The 22,361-nt window shown below is 40.9% G+C and overlaps 1 protein-coding gene across 2 annotated transcripts in view; it reads left to right on the forward strand.

Moving 5' to 3' along the window:
• LOC308083160 (atrial natriuretic peptide receptor 1-like) overlaps positions 1-22,361 on the forward strand; it is an 84,824-nt gene that overhangs the window by 1,363 nt on the left and 61,100 nt on the right. Inside the window, exons 2-3 of one of the 2 annotated variants that reach the window (XM_080425330.1) lie at positions 581-747; positions 2,180-3,007. In XM_080425330.1, coding sequence (XP_080281456.1) covers positions 2,236-3,007 — 772 coding nt within the window. In that variant the 5' untranslated portion in view covers positions 581-747; positions 2,180-2,235. Of the gene's footprint in view, positions 748-2,179; positions 3,008-22,361 lie in introns of both variants that reach the window. The other variant, XM_080425329.1, reaches the window with a different exon arrangement.

Consider the following 22,361-nt stretch of genomic DNA (forward strand, 5'->3'; position numbering starts at 1 on the left):
AACATGTGAAGTCTGTCTGGTGCACCTGCACACCAGCAGAGCATTGAGCTTTTGGGATTCATAACTTCTTCTTTTTTTTTTTTTACACTTGATAGGCTTATTTTCACGGGGGGCTATTAGGCCTGATGACCACTGGCGTTAATTAGCTGTCCGCCGTCCTCCAAAGCCGTTTTCCAACCATGGATAGATAGCTTAATTGATCCGAACAACTTGGTTGGGCTCAGTAATTAATTCACTGTAGTCCAACTCTCGGTAGCCTACATGTCTTCATGCCATTGATTGCCAGGAGATCATATTGATCACATGTCAGGACTATATTCTTCTCAGTTCTCACCGCTCAAGATCTTTCGCTTTAAGTTTGCAAAATGAGACGCAGACTTAGCCCACCTGGACACTTACCCATGATGACAAATGACTCTTCTTGTTCTTGCACCGTTATTTTTGAGTCATGGATTTCAGCCTGATCTATTCTCCTCTACAACGCGACCAGACACTTAGCAGCTACCTGGTTTTGCTCGTTTCCCCCCGGATAGAGTATTGAATATAAAAAAAACGCGTGACATTTGCGCTTTATTTTCAGAGTGCTGTGTGATCCAAACCCATGCTGGACTCGGCCGTCGGTCTGACTGCTGGCATGACAGTATAGCCTACACACACCAAGCCGATAGATAGAGCTGTCTCTCCTCTGCAAACAAGGACCAGAAAAGACTCAAAGAGCAACTAAAATGTGGAAATCGGATGCTTAAGGTAGGCTTTTTAAAATTATTATTATTATCTTTGTTAACATTTGGGGGGGGGGGGGTCCCCAGATGACAGTAAAGTGACAATGTAAGGAATTTTAAGACCTTTTTAATATCTAAAAAAAAGAAAGAAAAATAAAAGACCATTACTGCCTAACAACAATACTTAAAAAATTGGTCCAACATTGGCCGAATTGTCAAATAATATAAGAAAGAGGCAAACATTTTGAAAATGTGAGCTTGTAGATCTGCTATTTTCACAATATTTATCTGTGGAACAGAGTCAAACTAAATGTAATGCCTCTCCTAAAATTCCAAGTGCTTGTCAGGATGGGGGGTCCCCAGTTCAAATTATTTTGGGGGGTCACGTACTGAAAAGGTTGAGAACCACTGGTTTTGAGCGACTTTCTTTTATCTCCTTTTCTTTTTCCTCTTAAGTTTCGGCTATGCAGCTTTCATTTTGTTTTAATTACCGGGTGTTAGGTTAGGATACTTTTCATTTTGTGTAGCCTTACTTGTCAAAAGTATGTTATTTGATTATGCAAACAAAAAAGACCCTCAGCTTTGTGATTGTAATATAGCCTATTGTTGATATGTTTATCATTTCAGTTTAAGTGATGATAACCCAGACTTTTTGATTGTTTTTCTGCAACAGGCACTTTTGTGTTCTTATGCTGTAAAATACATTGGAAAATCGTTTTTTTTTATTACATTATGAAAGGTCTCAATATAAACAACTCTTGTCAATAACTCTTAAGAAAATATTTTTGCTGTTTGTCAGGGGCATTTTGTGCATCTCTCAGTTCCTGCAGTCCCCCATGGAGACTTTTAATCTTCTACTTACTTCAGATGTTACTGATACAAAATAATTACAAATTACAATGAATATTTTATTTATTTCACTACGTAAATAGCCAAATTAAGTCTATTTTACATCAAGTGTCAAAATGTGTTTTCCCATGGATCGATTTTTCAATATCTGTCCCAGCAGGGGGTCATTTCCATCACCTACAGTATGTTATCTTTGGGTTTGAGACCCATAATGTGCAAGAGAGGCCTGTTTTTTAAACAATGTTGACTCCTTCCAATTCCAAATGTTAACTAAAGCTACCCCTTACTATAATGTCTGGTAATAAGCCTAACTATAACACACCAGTTACTTACGTGTAAGATCCCTCTTTTGTGGCAACAAATTGTACTCTGAGGGAGTCATTCTCCCATGACACATGATGGCCTAGACTAGCAAAGGCCTGACGTGGGCAAAATTGTTGTGTGAATTCGACCATGACAAAGCAAAGACAGTCTGTGTCCTACCTACAATACATTATTTGCTAAATGTTACTTTAATTGAATGTTACAGTCATGTTTCTTCAAACTCAATAATAGAGTTCTGTATATTTCTTTAATGCTTGCAAATATCTCTCTGTGTGTACCTTCAGCTCACTGGCATAAATAATTAAAGTGTACTGGAACTGGCGAACCTACTGAACAGAGGATGGCCTGCTGCAGGGAAGGAGTTGGATGCCTGTTGGTAATGCTGGTTCTGCTGTCTCTTCTCGGCCTGGAGCTCCAGCAGGTCCATTGCAAGACCTTACGACACCGCGGTTCGCGTCGCCATACGCGAGCACACCATGATCGCCGAGAGCGACAAAATGTCACACTGGCCATCATCTTGCCACAGAAGAACACGGACTACCCCTGGGCCTGGCCTCGCGTCGGGCCCGCTCTGCAACGGGCCATCCGAATGGTCAACGCTGACACCACCTTACTCCCTGACCACTATCTGACCTATGCCTTTAAGAACAGCGAAGACAAAAACGGCATCTGCTCGGAGTCCATTGCTCCACTCATGGCAGTGGATCTCAAGTTGGCCTATGACCCATGGGCCTTCATTGGGCCCGGTTGCTCCTACACCGCCTCCCCCGTGGGCCTCTTCACAACCCACTGGGATGTTCCCATGGTAACGGCCGGTGCCCCAGCTGTGGCTTTTGATGGCGGCACCTATCCGTCCATCACTAACATAGGCCCTACACACAAGAAACTTGGCAAGTTCGCCCGCAACATCTGTGATCACTTCGGCTGGCATCATGTGATGCTCATGTTCAGTGACAACAAGTTGGACGACCGGCCGTGTTACTTTGCAGTGGAGGGCCTCTACACGGAGCTGAAGAAGACCAATATCACCTTAGAGGAGAGTGTGTTTGAGGAGAACAAACCTCCTGTGAACTACTCAGAAATGCTGAATGATATTCAGCATGCAGGGCGAGGTGAGTCGACAGACTTTTTGAAATGCAGTATGTTATTCCCAGGGCTGGAAATAGCTTGTTTTGTTTTACAACTCATTTTTACAACAATATTTGCCCAACAAATGTGTTTATTTATTATTTGACAGAGCTGTTTTAGAACTACATGAAATGTGGATGACATCAATGTGGATTACACAAGATGTAATCAAACTAATCAAACTTGAGTAAATCTCAAATCACATACTTTTGTGTCATCTCACCTACACCGTTGTAATGAGTACAACTCTAGAGAGAAAAATCACCCCTGTCGCTGACTGTGTCAGAGCTATAATTATCAGTAAATTAAATAGTTTTGATCTTTTCTTTCTCTGATCCAAAGTGCAGCTTATATTCAACACTACATAATGCACTTCTAGTTGGAAATGGGCAACTACATGTCTACTTGAAGCAATATCCTCCAAGGTCTTTAGGTCACAGTGATTACAAGCTGTTCTGTAGACTGTGCCAAATGATTGATTGGTAGGTTAATTGACAGAAATGTAAGCTAAAGAAGTGGAGGAATAGAGATGGAAAATGGGTCTGATATTTACAACACAGCTAATAAGCTCATTGTCATTGCAACATTCAACACAATAGAAAGACATTAGCATGACTTGAACCAATAACGTTGGTTCAAGTCCAGATGATCAGACAGTACAGTGTGTATACTGAAAATATAATTGAGTATATCATTACCTTGTGTATACCCACTCCAGTTTTGCACCTGAAGGTCTTTTGATGAATAACTGAATGAGATTAGTATATCGACCACAGTATACAGTAGTGATCTTTGATACAGACTTGACTTACAGTATGAATAGGTTACTTATGGTCTTATTGTTTCATGTCCACATTAACCAGTTAATGTACGCATACATGAACACCATGCAATGATATGCACACTGCCTGCTCAATGCATACGTTTGCCATCTTCCCACTTTGACCTTTAAACCTTTCAGTTAAAGTACTATACTGCTCCTACCAGGAGACAAAACACAGCCTTTCTGTTATCTTACTGGACCACAATGTAACAAATTAATCAAGATTGTCCTTGCACATTATGAGTTGCCTGTCACAACAGACCCACACCTGCATGCACATACACACACGTATGCACAAGTGCTAAAATGCACACACATTTATTTAACACGTGCATTGCATATCATGCACTCACATTAAAAGGACACAAACAAGATGTACAAGTAATTTTCTGTTAAACCATTTAGTAGTTGGTTCAGCGGCACAGTTTTAACGAGACATTTTGTGCTCTTGGGAGAGTGTGTTTGTGCGTCACATGCTGTTTCTGGTTTCACTATCGCGTGGCCATCTCACCGTGCAATTTGTGCCCCCCTTTATCCCCCTGAGCTGGATTGGCAGTGTGGCTTGTTAGCCAGGGCATTAGCTTTTGATCCCTGCTGCAGGGCACCATCACAGAGGCAGCCTGAGCCAGAAATATGAGCCCAATCGATGAGCGCTACAGGCCAGACGGCTCAGAGCTGTAAATGGTGTGCCCTGAGGACAAGATGGAAAGTCAGCATCAGTGAATGATGCAGCAGATTTCTAGAATGCACAAGACATTGGGAGAATCACTTTCTAGGGCAATACAATTGGAAACAAAACACAGTAAACAAACAAAAGGAAAAGTATTGCCTTTTGACAATAGAATAAAATAAAATAAATGATTTGTTACTAACTCAACCTGTACGGCATAAATCTGCTGCTGTAATCACTTAAATGTCCAGTACATCTTAAACATATGAAACCATTCTTTTACTTGAATTTGTATGATCACAAATCAAACCACGTTTGGTTTGCTGCTTCCTTTTGCCGTAAAAGGATCTCTTTGCCAGTTGAAAGCACAAACAAATATAGACAAGCTTTCAACAGGTTCTCAATGAGCTTGCTTCTCTTGTTCCCACACGGTAGAAAAACCTCTCCTGACAGGACATTTATTAACAGAGGTCAAGAGCCCTGTTGCCGTATATGGAAACAGTCAGCCTATCAGATCTGTAGGTATTTCCTGCTAAACAAACTCACATTAGGCTAATGTATTTTAGTCTATTGTGATTCACATTCTACATTTTAACTGGTGCGCTTACATACAATAAGTGTCACAGTACAGTAAGTTTAAATTCCTAGGTTGCCAACTTTCCAAATAACCAATAATGAGTCGTGCCACAGTGCTCTGTTAACAAATTATCATATGCCTTATGCCTTGGGTCCTATCACATGCAGTCATAATTTGATCTAATTTGTAGCCATTGTTTTGTTAATTATTGTACAACAGACTTCTTGCTTTTAAGAAAAGGTGTATGTGTGCATGCGAGCGTGTGTGTGTGTGTGTGTGTGTGTGTGTGTGTGTGTGTGTGTGTGTGTGTGTGTGTGTGTGTGTGTGTGTGTGTGTGTGTGTGTGTGTGTGTGTGTGTGTGTGTGTGTGCGCGCGCACGCGGGCGCGGTCCTTCATCCCATGACATCATTCTAGTACTGTATGAAATGAGTTATTCTTCAATAATATTGTTAAAAACAAGGTATGCTTTACATTTAAACATTATTGCCCAACAACGTTCAACTGTATGAACATTTCCCTGACTTGAAGAACACGTCACTATTTTATTATCATTTTATTATCATGCTAGCCAATGCTTTTGCAATCCTTGATTTTCACAACCCTAATGGAGTAGGCCAGTTGTTGAAAAATGACATTTACTGTAGTGAGCCATTGTGACATCTGGAATGTTTAAAAGGTTTGCATTGTTTTTTTCTTATTTATTTGACAGGGGACAAAAAATCGACGTAAATGTATCAAGTTATAAAAACATGAAACCGTTGCATTGTATTTGGGGTTTATAGCCGAGGCTAATTTGCGACCCCAGTCCCTGGTTAGGCCTTTCTATACAAATATCTACCTAGTAAAAATTAATCACTAGATAAACATCAAGTATTGGGCGTTTGGAGCCTAAATGTTGGCAGTTGAGGTGTTCTGTGGCTCACAGCAGCAGACTGATTTTGCTTGATCAAACCAGGTGTGAATTTGAAGCAGAGCAATGCATCAAATGGCTTTCAGGGCTTAACACATGCATGCACAGACACACACAAAGGTTCCAGTTATTTTTTATTTTCTGTTATCAGAAAACAGACTTTCATTGCTAGTTTTTATATTTTACAACAGAACAGCTCAGTAATGGTCACCTGTATGGCTTCATATCCAGGCTATAGTATGACACCGAAACAACAGCAACATTCATTATATCTCATGCCATTATAATATCTTATAATCTATATCTACGCTTCCTATTGATTTCTCTCTCTCACACACACACACACACACACACACACACACACACACGCACACACACACACACACACACACACACACACACACACACACACACACACACACACACACACACACACACACACACACATGCGTGTGTGACAGTTAGCTGATAGCCAGTTAGCCAACCGGCTAGTCAAAGTGTCCCTGAACAAGACACCTAACCCTACTAGCTGCCCCCGAAGCACTCTTCTTCAGGAAGCCATCTGCTGTGTCAATGCAGAAAAGTTATTTCCCTCTCGGGACGATACAATACTCTTAATTGATCATCCCCATTGGTGCATGACCTTTTGCTTTGGACTCATCAGCAGAGGACAAGCATTTGATGAACCGTCCCTTAACCTCATCACAACATGATGAATGAAGTCATCCCTATATAATACCACCTAAAATTATTCAGGAGGTCACATCAGTGGTGAGCTTGGTGAGAGTAGTCAGGATGTAGGAGAAGGTATGGTCTAATTTATATTAATTATTATTGTTTATCACCCAAAAAAGTAACAAAAACACATAGGTAATAATTTATTGTATCTTATTCTGTAGTATCATACAACTATGTAAAATAAAATGTTTTTGTGAAATAATTAAAGGCGTTTGTGGGCATTTGCTTTGAATGAGAGATGAGTTAGCGCTAAACTAGCCTCGCGTGGCCAGACTGTTGCCTCCCACAATTTTCAAATGTTTCCTGTCTGGGACTCGGATGCTCTGATCATGATCAAAATATAAAGCGGATGTGAAGCCTCCTCCCCACTTCCGTTTCGTCTTTACAGTCACGCAAATGTATTAACTAAGTATATCTCTGCTGTCCAGCCCGAACCTGCTAACTCCAAAACGCTCATTGTTCAGGAAATGAAAAAACAAAATATACGTTTTTCAGGAAATGAAGAAAACCTTATATTTTTAAAACAAAGCAATACTGCCTCATCAAAGTTGGTATAGTGACTTTATATATCGTCAGATACTTGCATGTGTCATTATATTATCACCACTTTACCCAAATCCAGCGCAAGTGGAGATAGTAGTTTCAGACGAGCAGAAATCAAGCTGATGTGTCCAAACAACAATAGCTCCACTCGCTGCCGAGGGAGAGGTTTCAAAAGGGTACAAATTTCCAAAAGCTAACAATGGATCTCCAAGCTCACAATGCATCACAACAACGTGTGAATTAATGCCCTGATGCTTCATGACACTTATATAGGCCAACAATAATAAACAGGACTTTAAATATTACTATAACTTTTGCAAAGAGGGGTTCACAGAATTGGAGTTTCAGTAGAACTAGCGCGAGTCCGACAGAAATGCTACCAACTCCTTTCTTCTTGTCACATTGCTCTCTTCATTAAACACTTCATAGATTTTAGAAATATAATTACTTGTTTTCATAACATTAGCGTCAGTGCTAAGTTTGATAAACAGGTACACTGCATAGTTTTAACAGACTACGGGGAGTTTGTTTACGTGATATTCCTCCTAATTCACTGCACAGCGCGCTCTGTTCTGTGTTGTGAAAAGGCTGCAGCAGAGTAGAGAGGGGGAGTTGTTTGTTTTTGACGGACAGTTTGAGGATCCAATGGAGTTGGGAGGTTTCGTCAGAGGCGCTTTTTAATACTTTTCATTGGTTCAAATGTTTAGATTTTTTACACAAACGTAAAGGGTGTTCAATAGCGTTGATTTATGAAAAAAAAAAAAAAGCTGAAACTGGAGTTAGCTGGTTCGTCCCGGACACCGACGATATATAGCTTGATGCTAAGCAGAAATGGAAATTATAAAATAAAATATAAAGATATTTTGAAATATATTTTCGTGAACGGAAGTGCCAGCTTCCTCTCGGATTTCGGGAGATGTAGTTCCAGACTCTATATAGCATTCGGAGATTGTGGAATAGTTGTCTGGCTATGAGAGACTAGCGCTAAACTGAATCTTGCTACAGACAATACTTATGGCAAGTGTTATGGAGAGCCGCTAGGTGTTAGGGCCTAGTAATACCGTCAAATTAAGACAGACTAGTTGTAGTAGATAGTAATACATTACCGGAAGACAAGCACTGGGGAAGCACACAAAAAAAGGTGGGATTCAATCCGCCAGCAGGATCAGATAGTGACCATTATACCACCTGAGTGAATACCTTATCTGTCTTGTCTAGTTATAGCCGATCTACTAACTAGTTAACTAGATCTTCTATTTTTGCCGAATGTTCGCTCCCAGAATAGGTATGTTAGTGTTCAAGTGGTTAATGATGGGGGGTCTGGTGGCTCTGGTGGTTGGTGCGCTGAGCATGTGCTCCTTTTCCGTTGTGAGGCCCCAGGTTTGAGTCCAACTCCTGACATGTCTCGTATGTTTCCCCTCTCTCTGCCCTTGGTTTCCTGTCTTTTTACACTCTACATAAAATTCACCCCAATAATTCATAATGATATAATGGATAATATGTAGCCCTATTTAGTATAAACCTGGCACATACTTTCTCCACACCTTCTTATTGTTCTCTCAGACTAATGTAAACTCCCATGTCATAAGTAGCATGCCTACAGGAAATATAAGCAGCAATAATAAAATGTCAAAGTATCCCTTTGAAAGAAGCACACATGCTAATCTGTGGAGAGGAGTCACGCTGCCCTCCTATACTGCAAGTCAAGGGGATTGAAGAGGTGTTTCAAGAGGCCTTGTGCACTCTGCAGATCCTTTATGCAGAATTTCATGGAGAGTGTTTTGGTCACGGTGACAGCGTGGCGAGGGGAGCTTAAGCAGAAACGATTATAAATGTGATGTTTCTTTGCTGTTCTTACACTCAGTGGAATAGTCTATGTCAGTGGTTCCCAAACTTTTTAGGTTGAGACTCAAAAGAGAAATTTCGGTAGCACTTGCTATGCATCCTATGTGTATAACGCATCATGAACATACTTATAATGCATTATAATCTGCTCATAACCCTGTATAATCAGATTTATAAGAGCTCATAAATACTCATAATGCTCTATAACCATAACCATATCACATTATAAAGCTTGTTATAATGACTTATAAGTTCAAGTATAAATACATTGTATTATGCTTATAACACTTGATGATTACAGTTATAAATATTCATAACAATGTATAATGCAATCATAACACATTATACAGCATGTTATAATGACTTATAATGTCAAGTATTATAATACTTCATAATTGCTACCCACTTGGTAACACTTGCTATGCAACCCAACATGTATTCTCATAGTTATAATCCATTATAATTAATCCTTTATTATCACTGTCATAATGCATTATAATCACAGTTATAATGCATTATAAGTGACAATAAGGCATTATAACAGTGATTAAAATAACAGTGATTAAAACGTTATGACAGTGAGTATAAGGCATTCTAGACGTTATAATACAGCATTATTAAATGATCATAAAGTAACAAATGGCCACTTATAATAACTTATGATCATAGTGTAATGCATTATAATAGTAATTATAATGCATTATAACAGTGATTTAAAGGCAATAAAAATGTAAAAATACCACCTTATAAAATGATCATAATGTCACAAATGTTCACAGTATAACGCCTTATAAGTGATAATAAGGCATTATAAACATGATAATAAAGCCTTATAAAATGATCATAAAGTAAGAAATGACCACTTATAATAACTTATAATCGTAGTATAATGCATTATAATAATGCATTATAATGGTTATGACACATTATAACAGTGATAAGAAAGCATTATCAATTGATTATAATGGATTATAACTATGAGAATTAATTTGGGATGCATAACAACTGTTACCAATTTGGTAGCAATTATGAAGTATTATAACACTTGATACTTATAAGTCATTATAAAAGGCCTTATAATGTGTTATGGTTATGGTTATAAAGCAGTATGAGTATTTATAAGCTCTTATAAATCTGATTATACAGGGTTATGAGCAGATTATAATGCCTTATAAGTATGTTCATGATGCGTTATACACATAGGATGCATAGCAAGTGCTACCGAAATTTCTGAAATGTCTCCCGGAACCCCACGCTGGGCAAGACCTAGCCGGTTGAGTTTCTAAAAGGAAGTACCGAAATTTGGCGGAAGTACCGCCCAAGGAAATGACGTTGACACTTTACAAATCTGTTGAAACGAGTGTTGTGATTGGTCGAAAAAGATCATCTCTGGGGGAAATATGTAGGACGGAAGTCCAGTCGCTATAGAGTGTCTATAGGGATATATCTGCATTAGGTCGTGACCAGGCTTTTCTCTTCGCAGATGAGTGAAGGCTGGGAACGATGCTACCGGGACCCAAACTAGTGAAAATAGCAGATCTTGAAGCTCACAACCGATCTACAAGCTGCTCTACAAGCTTCTACAGAGCTTGTAGATCTGCAGTTTTCACTACTTCTTGTTTTAGTTTTTTTTATGGAAATTCTTTGATTAAAAAATAATAATCTTTGGAACAATGTTTTGATTTTCTGGACATTTTTGGAAAATCTTTTGAAATGTATTTTTTTTATGTAGGAAACAAAAAAGGGGATATTTACTCACGACCCATTATGTCCATGACCCAAATATGGGTCCAACCCACTGTTGGAAACACTAGTCTATGTTCTGTGTTGGATAACATTTGTTGACAATGCGACTGACAGCTAATGGGTCCAGGCTCGGTCACTCAGTGGAGAGAGTGCTGCAGTCTCCTCTCCTCCTCCAGTGACTGTGACACTTGCCTTGTGGGTGCCGATCCGCCTTTTGGCAGTGACTTGGACATTTATTGGGTTAAATGGTTAATTGTGGGAGTTTTTCTAATCATTTATGGGTAGAGTGGATATGAGTGCGTTGTGCACAATTCCACACAGATTTCCCCAGCACATCTGATGAAATACGTCTATACAGAGAAATGCAGAGCAATGCCCCCAGGTTTATGAAAAATAGATTTTCAGGATTCACTGTCAACGGCAGCGTTGGATAACTGAATTCAGTCCGCAAAAAGAAGCTAATTGTCTCCTCAAATGTGTTTCTCCCAAAACTCAATACAAAAGTGGTTAATCTTTTGCAGAGCTGGTAGTTTCCCCCTGGATCATTCTTAGCTTCATTGAAGTGATCATTACCAAAAGCTTAGTTGCAATTTGACACACACACACACACACACACACACACACACACACACACACACACACACACACACACACACACACACACACACACACACACACACACACACACACACACACACACACATGCAAGTCCTTTAGTATGGAACAGTGATATATTTTGTTCCTAGTGTTTGCCACTAGCAACAGAGCAAGACTCTTAAAGACCTCTTTTTCAGCATCATATTCTAATAACAACATACTGTGACATTATCTGAGGGATTATATATACAGTAGTGCTGCAGTCATTATTTAAACAATAAAACATTTGAGAGGCCATGGTATATCATGATTATATCACTATAGGTGTTGTTGGCACGCCAAATAAATGTCCATAGCTGTGATATACAATATAGACCTTTATTTGCTCTGGGTGCTTGTGTGATAAAAGATAGAGGGGTTGTTAAGCCTGCGCTGATTGGGCTGTATCTACCCTGATGATACGGCACATGACCAATCCGCATAAGCTGCTGGTGTAGAGCATGACTAAATACATGTATGTCGGTCCTCGGTTGGATACATTCTCCCAATGACGAATTGCCTGCATAATCTACATATTTCAGCGTCTAGTGTATTATTGTTAGCAACAAAACCTAGTGTAGCAATGGGTTGTCATGATTATACAACAGAAAACTTCAGTGCATTGATTGATTGATTGATGTACTTTATTTAGTAAGACATGAGAACATCAGTACATGGAAGTACAAATTCACAATACAAAGGTCTACTAAACTGGGAGACTCATTAAGCACTGAGCTTGTTTAAGATGAGATCCCCATGCACACAAATCATGATGACATATAAGAGACAGACAGATATACACACTACTATACAGAATGTCATACAATCAGCTTACAGGTTACTGGTATGAAGAGTGAAAAAAAATGTACAAGAGAAGAAAAAGAAATGGGGGTGGGGTAGGGGGGGGTTAAGACTTAGACAGGGGCCATTTTCGAATTGCAGCCTGCTGAAGGTGTATCTTTAGGGCAGTTTTGAAAGTGAGTAGGGTTTTACACTCCTTTACTTTTTTTGGTAGGGCATTCCACATTTTTGATGAATAGCATGAGAACGAGTTCATTCCCTTTGTTGAGCCAAATCTGGGTTGCACATGATTTGTGGAGCTGCCTCTGGTGTTATGATCGTGGACTTCATTAACATATAGGAAGTATTTAGACAAATACAGGGGGATCCCAATGTTGTGGTGTATCTTGAAGACCAGGCCCATAGCAAGTTGCTGTACTCTGTCCTCAACCCTAAGCTATCCAATCCTAGCAAAATGAGCAGGGGTTAGATGGGTTTTGTAATTGAGGCCAAGAAGTAGCCTTACTAGTTTGTTTTGGGATGTTTGGAGCCTTGTTTTTAAGGCCTTGGAGGTGTTGTGATACCATGAAGTGCATGCATAATCATAATAACCTTGTATGAGGGCCCCTGCAAGAATCTTCAGAGTATTCTTACTGACTAGACGTCCAATCCTATTCAAAAAGCGTGTTCTTAACCTTTTTGATCACTCTTTCGGCGTTTTTGTTACCGGAGAGGTTTGCCTCCAAGATGGAACCCAGGTAGGTGATTTCCTCCTTTCTTGTGATAACATCATCACCCACTTTGATCGTGAAGCTCTCAGCCTTGCTAAGGTTAGGACTGGACCCAAAGAGGATGGATTCAGTTTTACCCAGGTGTAATGATAGTTTGTTGTCGGAGAGCCAGATGCAGATCTTGTTGAGTTCAGAGCTGAGAGTTTTCTCAACCTGCAGCCTGTTCCTGTCTGAGACCAGCAGAGCCGAGTCATCTGCGAACAGGAACAGTTTGCAGTCGCAAGCTGAAGACATATCGTTCACATATATCAGGAACAGTAAAGGTCCTAGTATACTTCCTTGCGGAACACCACAAGTCACTGGGAGGGGAGGGGACTGGGTGCCGTTTACTTCCACCACTTGCTCCCTCCCTTCCAGGTAGGATCTCATCCAGCTCACCGACGTATCATCAAAACCTATTGCTTTGAGCTTATCGATCATAATTGGGTAATTAACGGTGTCAAAGGCCTTCTGGAGGTCCAGCATGACCATGCCGCAATATTTGCCATTGCCGACATCTTGTTTGATAGAGTCGTTCAAATAGAGAAGGCATGTGTCAGTGGAGTGGTTTGTTCTGAAACCTGATTGGAATTTGTAAATTCGATTTTTCTTGGCAAGATACTTATCGACCTGTTCATAGACTATTTTTTCCATGACTTTCGAGATGGAGCTAAGAATAGAAATAGGGCGGTAGTTGCCAGGGTCTAATTGTCTCCGCCAGGCCGAAAGGCATGGCGAGAGAGTATGTTTTACCCTCCGTCCGTCCGTCCGTCCGTCCGTCCGTCCGTCCGTCCGTGTGTCCGTGTGTCCGTCCTTGTCTGCGACCAGCTAATCTCCGCCACCGTTGGCCCGGTCGCTGTGAAACTGCACACGCACACTCCCTGGATGTCCCAGCAGAACCTCTGCCCCACATTTTTCAGATCAGCCTGTCATAGCGCCACCATGAGGCCGACTTTTGCAAAACACATTTTTGGATATGACTCCTACAGATTTTCTCCAAAAAACACGCAAATGGGTACACAGTATCTCTATAGCCATGTGATCAACACGGGTCTGTCCGATTTTCCATATTCCATCCTGATTGGCTAAGATTGGCTTCCAAAGTTAGCAGGATTGGTTCATTTTGAACAAAATGCCTCAAATCATGAACGCAGCATGCACTTTCTGTGCAATCTTCCACGTACATTCCCACTTGGCCCAGGAAGAAATGTCACTTGAAAACTTTCAAATCAGCCTCATGGTGGCGCTATAACAGGCCGATTCACGTTTTTAGTTATAACTGCACCGATCTGCGTGCAACTTTGCATGCACACTCCTTAGAGGCCAAGGAAAAACCTTTGCCGTGCATTTTTCACATATGCCTTTTAGAGCGCCACCAGGAGGCTGAGTTTTGAAATACAAATTTTTTTGCTCTTACTCCTTCAGATTCTGTTCAAAAATCACGCAAATCGGTACACAGTCTCTCTATAGTCATGTGATCAAGATGGATGTGTCCGATACTTCATATTCTATACTACTTGGCTAACATTGGCTTCTAAAGTTTGCAGTATAGGTCCGTTTTGAACAAAATTCCTCAAATCATGAACGCAGTGTGCGATTTCTGTGAAATTTTGCACACACATTCCCACTAGGCCAAGGAAGAAATGCCACCCTTTTCACATTGGCCTGTTATAGCTCCACCAGCTGGTCTAATTTAGCAAACCACATTTTTGGAACAAAATGCCTCAACTCATGAATGCAGTGTCCGATTGCCGTGCAAGGCCTAAGAAGAAATGGCACCCTTTTCACATTGGCCTATTATAGCGCCACCAGGAGGCCATAATAACCTACCTGACCTGGCGGAGACTTGTGCTCCGAGGAGCACTTTTTCTAGTTGGTTTCTTTTTTTGTACAGAGGGGTCACCCTTGCTTTTTTGAAGTCGTTAGGGACCCGTCCCTGTATGATGGAGAGGTTTATTATGTGAGTAATGATTGGAGCAATGGAGACGGCTGAGTCTTTTAGAAATTTGGCGGGATATTGTCGAGTCCTGTGGCTAAATTTTTTAAACACCTCATGTGTTGTCACAGGGGAGAGTTTAAAATCATCTTTGTGTACACCTTGTTTTTCGTAAAATGAGTCAACATACTCTTTACCATAGCACCCAGAGTGAGCGGGTAGTTTTTCAACCAGTTCTGAGGCTACGGTCGTAAAGAATATAGCTTTTTTCTGCTAACAGGAGCATGCCAATTACCTTGTTTCTTAGCATGTTTCTCTCTTTTTCGAGTTTAGCTATGTGGGATTCGAGACCTTTGTTAAAGCATTTGGCGAGTTTGATCCTACCTTTATGAAACTCAGAACACTTTTTGTTTCTGACTTTCATGGCAGTAAGGATGTCCGAATTCATCCATGGTACCGAGCGGGTTTTGACCCTGATGGTTTTCATGGGAGCCACACTGTCCAAAATTTGAATGAATTTGGTTTTGAAGCCAAGCCAAGATTCATCTACCTGTGTGCTGTTTAGTACGTCGGACCAGTCCTGTTCCTCTAGCCTGTGATCTAAGTCCTCACTCTTGTAGTTTTTGAGGTCTCTGATCGTGACTGTTGGGGGGGGCCTTCGTCTGGTTCTCGGAGGTAAGCAACCAGCTGTGGAGCTTGGGGGTTGGGGGGGGGCTTCGTCTGTGTTCTCGGAGGTCCATCCTGGTCCCTGCGCCGCCTGAAGTGTCCGTGGATCGGCTTCTTTGGTCGCGCAGCGTCTCTCCGTCGGACGTCGTGGTGCGTCGAGGACGGCTGCAGTGTCGATGTAGTCCGAGGGTGCGTTGGCTTGCTGGGACGGAAAGCTAGTGGTGTTAGCGTGGCGTTGTTGTTGTTCCCCGTTGCCGTTGGCAACGTTAGCAACGTTAGCAACGCTAGCAACGTTGGCAAAGTTTTCCTCCCACGCCAGACGGGCAGTAGTTTGCCTGGTGGTAACTGGGCCTGGATTAACGTGGATATCACCCGACAGGAGAAGAAAGAGGATGATTATATATCTTCGGTCCATGCGTCCTGTCGGGGGCACGTTCTTTCTAGCCGAATTCATGGCCAGGAGCGTATGGAGAGCTCCAGCCGCGAATCCCAGATGTTTCGTTGATTCCAATTCCAATGTGGAGTTCCAAATCAACTGTGTTATAAATCAACACAGGTATAATTTCTTCCGTTTCAGTGTGTTTGTCTCCCAGTGTGTTCTGTTCTTAACCACTTGCCCTATATACTTGTATGATGAATAGCTAAAATAGCAGATCTACAGTATATATATTCTCGCCATAATGTCACACCGTACAGAGGGAAGCCAGATTGTAAGTGGTTAATGTCTGTCTACTTTACCCTTAAGCCCACATCTAACTTTCTTCCATGTGAAAAGCAACCAGTGTGACACAACAGGCTATCACAGGCTAACAGCCAAAGGCCTTTGGCAGCATCTCTAGGTAGCTTTATCTTGTGCTGAAATGTAGCATAATTGGTTAGCCTCAGCACAACAAGTGATTCATCACTGCCTCCATTTCTACTCTCCTAAAATAACCTTTTGGTTCGGATCCAACTTCACCCAGTCCTCCACAATCAATTCATATTCATTAAATACATTAATGTAATTCAATTTATTAACACCACTGTTAAAAGGAACATTCACGATTGTCTGATATTTGTTTCCAGATGATGTATCTTGACAGCAGGCCCGGCGCCACGGAGGCCGAAAGGGGGTATCGCCCCCCCCCCCCCCCCCCTCACTCGGACTGTTACGCCCCCTCTGAACAAATTTAAACAAATTAAAAAAATAGCCTAATACAATTCACAATACCTAAGTTGTGTCTGATCTGTTTTAACATTCAGGCATGGTCTTGTCAGTACGATAAAATAAAGTATAAACTAGAGCAAGTCATGCAAGGAGTCTGGCATTTTTGTTGAAGAGATGGATGTTTGCCTAAAGGAAAGAGCCCTGACAGTCTTATGAGCTTAACAATGAATGAGAATAAGGTCCCTCATATCAGCCTCTGCTGCTCAAAATAAGCCTTCATTTTTTCAGCCCTGCTGCGCTGTCTTTTGCGTTCTCTCGCTCCAACCTGACTCCTCAGTGCTGTGTTAATCATGTGTATTTTTGGACAGGATTTCCTAATCAAGGAGCAAAGTAGCATACGTCTCCACATGGGGTATAGCATCAGCCGCACGTTCTGCCTTAAAACGCTTCATCATTCATCTACAAAGTCCATTGTCTCCTGCCTATCATAGGCCTTTTCAAAACAAAGATGCAGAATGGATTTTGTCTTTCTTCACTGACCCTTTGTCTTTTCATCCTGTCATCCAGTTTTGTAATGACATGGTGTGTATTTATTATTACAATGATTTTCATACTTAATGTTTTGCAGTCTTCGCAATGTCTCCCTCTGGAAAGTCTGGATACTAAAAAGTTGTCAGCACTAATCAAATGTTTTGTACAGTTGTAAATGAGAAATGATCTCCTTTATTAGGCATAGATGAAGACATTTGGGGGAAACGGTTGGTCGATATGGTTAACATATTTGAATATGGTGTCCCTAATTTGGGTATTTGTAGGTAAACAATGGAACAGGAGCGCACACCAGTTGTGAGGAGGTGCTGACCACGGGAGATATACTGTATATCGCACAGCTCGTAGCCACGATGCAATAACTTTTTTTATTTTACCAATGTTTTGACACAATATAGGTCTTCTTCAGGGTAGATGAAGGTGAACATTTTCAGTTTTTAATGTCAGACATTTCAACAAGGCCACACGTTGTGGGCTTTTAGATCATCTATGTCCGTAAGAGAAAGTATAAAATAGGGCTTAAGTGGTTGAATCATGGATGGAACAAAGGGTACAAATGACGCAAAAGGCCTGTTAATTAATCATCAGTTATTTGATCGGATGTTTATCAAGCAATTACAGTGTGTTCTTTTGCCTTCACAGTTCAGCAGTCAAATCGTAAAACAACATGAGCTTTTAATGCAATTAACATGCCTCAATTACAATGCCTTGGCAGACGTTAAAAAAGTTAATGCAGGAATGAAGGGACGAAAGAGGAGAAGAGAAGCATCAAGCTCCAACAGATTCAGTGACCGTGGAGATAACTGTTGGCTGTGAATGGAAACTAATTAGATTTACAAAATTTTAGTTCATAAGCACAGTGTCAACAGAGCGGTAACTCAAACATTCACTGACGTCAGTCTTCTCCTCGCCATGACCTCTTCGCCCTGCAGCCATGACTTCCCAAAAGAGGGTGATGTCAGATCCCGTAGAGCCATCATCCTGTAACTACTTCATCTCATGTCGCCATGGTTGCCGGATGGGCAGGCGACCATGCTGAACAAATCTATCCACAATACCGTGCTGCAGCCTTCTTTTCGTTCTCCTTGCCTGTTCCTGTCCATCTGGCAATAGTTAAAGATTAATATGCTGGAATCCCAAAGCCAAGAAAGCAGCGGAGGCAGTGAGCACATGCAGCAGTATGGCTGGTGGCTCTGTTAAGTGCAAGGTCACAGGTTTGATTCCAGCCAAGAGCATAGTCCTTAAGCAAGACAGTGATTCACAGCCTGCTAAATCATTCCAATTTTGATGTGGCTAAGAGCAACTTTGGGCGACCTTGTAAAAGGCGTGGCATGGTGTCGCACAGTTGTGGCTGGGGATGAGAAATGGGAGACAACATGCCATTCAGTTTCTATCCGGATTAACACTTAAGTGATATAGTACAATTGTTTTTGTTTAAGTAATTTGCAGTATCTCCATCAATGTGTAGTTGTCCAAGTGGTATTAACTGTGTCGGTATGCATGTATAGAACTGTTTTTATTCTCAAGGATGCATCTGAAACGGAGTCCTAGTCATCGTCATACTTTATATTAATGCAGTTTGCCCACTTACTGTGGGATCACAGCTGGAGGACACAGTGTCAATGTTCTTCCAATGTTCTCATGGTCAAAAAGCATGTGTATGAGTTGCATGACTTGCATGTTACATGTTATAGTTTTCTGGGCTTTTGTACATTTGTTGTTAAAGATAGCGGACATTGTGTGCAGCAGTCATAGATTATATGGATGACACTCACATTTCTTATGCCAACACAGTTCACAGTTTACACACAAACAAACATATTTTTGGGCCAGATTTTGTTATTTAAGTATTTTGCCTGGGGCCTCACTGTACACATTCCTGCATGGGACTTAGGTGACTCTGAGGTGAAAAATAAAAATGGTGGGAAAAAATTGGAAGCCGCCATCGGCTAACCTTTACAATCACTTTTCACTTAAAATGTTACCGTGGTAGAGATACAGTACCAACAAATGACCCACGCATTGGCATCTGTCATGCATTGGAGCCTTTGGAGGTTGAATTAGAGCAAGGAGCCAGCTACTCAATTGATGGCGAAGCACTCCTTCATGTTGCTGTACATCAGGGGTACCCAAGGACCCCTTAGCTGAGAGAGTGATGAAGCAGGGACCCCCACACTACATATATGTATAAAATGATGTTGGAGATTAAACCTTTTCATATATTTCATTGATAGCTCCATAGACTTGTTTGACAGCACTATCATTAGTTTTGTGTAAATTAATGTTGTTTTGGGGGTTTGTTGACTTATCTTTTCTATTGATGTTGGATTAATGTTAATTTGTATTTTCAGACAATTAAGCACTTAAGCCCTAAAATATTTGCAAACTTGACCATTGGCTCTGTACTTGGTCTGCTCTTTTTTCCCTCTACACCAAACCTCTTTGCCGAAAATAGCTGATCCACAAGCTTGCAACCAAATGCACCTGGATGGAAGCGGACAAAACGGTGGAAAGGTCAAAAGAATTGACAGTTATTTGGCATACCAATAGATTATACAGCAATTAGACAACTGTGAGTCTTTGAATCGCAATGTAAGTCAGGCTTTGTAAAAGGTCAGAATAAATAACACTAACAATGTCAACAAACGAACAGAGCAAAACAGTCAGCCAAAGACAAAGCCAGGTGCTTACGTACGTCATTATTGCGTCACCCGTAACACATACAGGCAAAGTATTGAATGATCTGTGTTGACTGAATCTGTCCTACCAATCTGTCTCTTGTAGGCTACACACTACCAGCACCACCACTGCTCCCCTCCAACATCACAGCGGTAGCCTAAGATCAGAGAAAAGAAGCTTGTTAATGTTACTGGAAGGCCACTGATGTGTATTCCCCACGCAGGCTCTTTATTTTTTTGACAAGGATAATAAATGAGTCATGCCCTCCCTTGGGTGAGTTAGGACTGTCACGGTAATCAAGGCAACTCAGTTCCCAGTTGCTTCAGTGACAGAACTCAGTGAACCAACATTTGAAATCTGTGGATGTACTGTGGCTGCCCTATAGGTCTGATCTCTTTTTCTGTGTAGCTGTATGAATATTGGTGCTGAATAATTAAATGCCTTGTCAATAAAACCGTCCAATGAATAAGTAAATGAAAATCAAAACACAGATGCCCCACTCCCACCCCCCAGCACGTGGCCTAATTAGCCTTATATCTACACGTGAATTAACACTCTGCAGGGAAACATATTATGTGAAGGTCTTGGACCTGCTTGTCTCAGTAACAATTGTCACAAGGGGACACATTGATCACAGCCTGTTTACTAAATAGGAAACGACGATGATCCTACAGTAAGCTACCAGCTAGGCAAAATTGCAATGAGCCATTTGCAGCCAGACCATAATCTAGTCTAGCTTTCAAGGAAGGACCTCCTTCCACACGCTCAAGATGCTGGTTTCTGCCCTCTCCTCACCAGTTTGGTGTGAAGGTTTGCTTCACTGTTGATTAGCCAGTTTCAAAATATGCTTGGCAAATTGTAATTAACTTTCCCAGGCTGCCTCTGAAAAGGTTTTTCATAAACCTTTTCATCTCAAATTTACATTTAATGATGCTACATCACCAAAGACATCTTCTTTTTTTTTACCCCTTTATTCTTCATTCGTCCCCCTATGAAATGATGCATAAAGCATCTAATAGAGACTCCTCTCTACTGTCAGTCCATATTCAGTCCCAATACATTTCTACATAATGTGATATTGAATCCTATTCCTACTCTCTCTCTCTCTCTCTCTCTCTCTCTCTCTCTCTCTCTCTCTCTCTCTCTCTCTCTCTCTCTCTCTCTCTCTCTCTCTCTCTCTCTCTCTCTCTCTCTCTCTCTCTCTCTCTCTCACACACACACACACACTCTCTCTCTCACTCACTTTCTCTAATTAGGTATTTGTGTCAGGGAAAGCAAGGAGGCTGACAAGTTCTCCATTAAGCCCTAAGACTCAATTACACTATTTTGTTTCTGTGTTTTGGAGAGGTAATGCTGGCATAGTGGTGCCTGCTTAAATTGATCACTCGCCCATGACTCATAGGCCAGAAGAAGAGCTAGAGTCTAAATTAGATTAGTCTAACCCTAAGAGATGCAATAGTTGCCCCCTTTTTATAAAACAACTCCTAATCAATCAATTCCTTGTTGTGTTGATCAGCATGTGAAGTAGAAAGCGTAGAGACACCCTGCTTTGCTGACATTATGCCAAAGTCTTCAGCATATCACGGTCAAGACAGTGTTGAATAAAAATACACTAAAATACAATAAAAATGTCACTTCACTAAACACATTTTATTTGTTTACATTATGTTTATATATAGGCCCTATTTAATATTTATACCTCTATTATGCGCCTATCGTTTGTCGATTGTTTTTCCCTGTGTAAAATGTGAATGCCATGTTTAACCCAGGGGGTTGAGTTGCCCCAGATTGATAGCCTGCAGGAGGAAACGAATATTTCCCGACAACCTGGTTTAGCAAAATCATAACTCTAATGGTATATCAGTAAATTAATACAAGGAAAAACAAGCGTAAACAACTGTATATATATATCTATCTTTTTTTTTACTGGATCCATTGGGTCGTTAACTAACCAGTAACTAGTCTCTCATGACGATCAGAGACCGCTGCCTACTGATACGTCTGGTGATGTAAATTCATTGTTTGGGCTAAAACTGGTTGGAAACAATTCAGATTTTTTTCTAAATAAATAAATGCATTGCAGAAACAATGCAAAGACTTTAGGGCAGTAGGCCAATGGGATGGGTCCTCCATATTGGGAAGGTGATATGGTTTGTTTTCAAAGCATTGGCTGTAGGTTCATTAGTGGTCGACTGGTCGTCCTCGCCGCTGTTCTAGCCCTTAACCCATTTAGACCTGAGGCCGATTCTAAAAACGCCTTCTAAATCCTGACCCAAGTATTCTGAAAAACTTCAAATATTTATTTAAATTTAAAAAGAAATGA

This window comes from Gymnoscopelus braueri (genome assembly GCF_963280865.1).
Source record: "Gymnoscopelus braueri genome assembly, chromosome: 4".
NCBI classification, from domain to species: Eukaryota; Metazoa; Chordata; class Actinopteri; order Myctophiformes; family Myctophidae; genus Gymnoscopelus; species Gymnoscopelus braueri.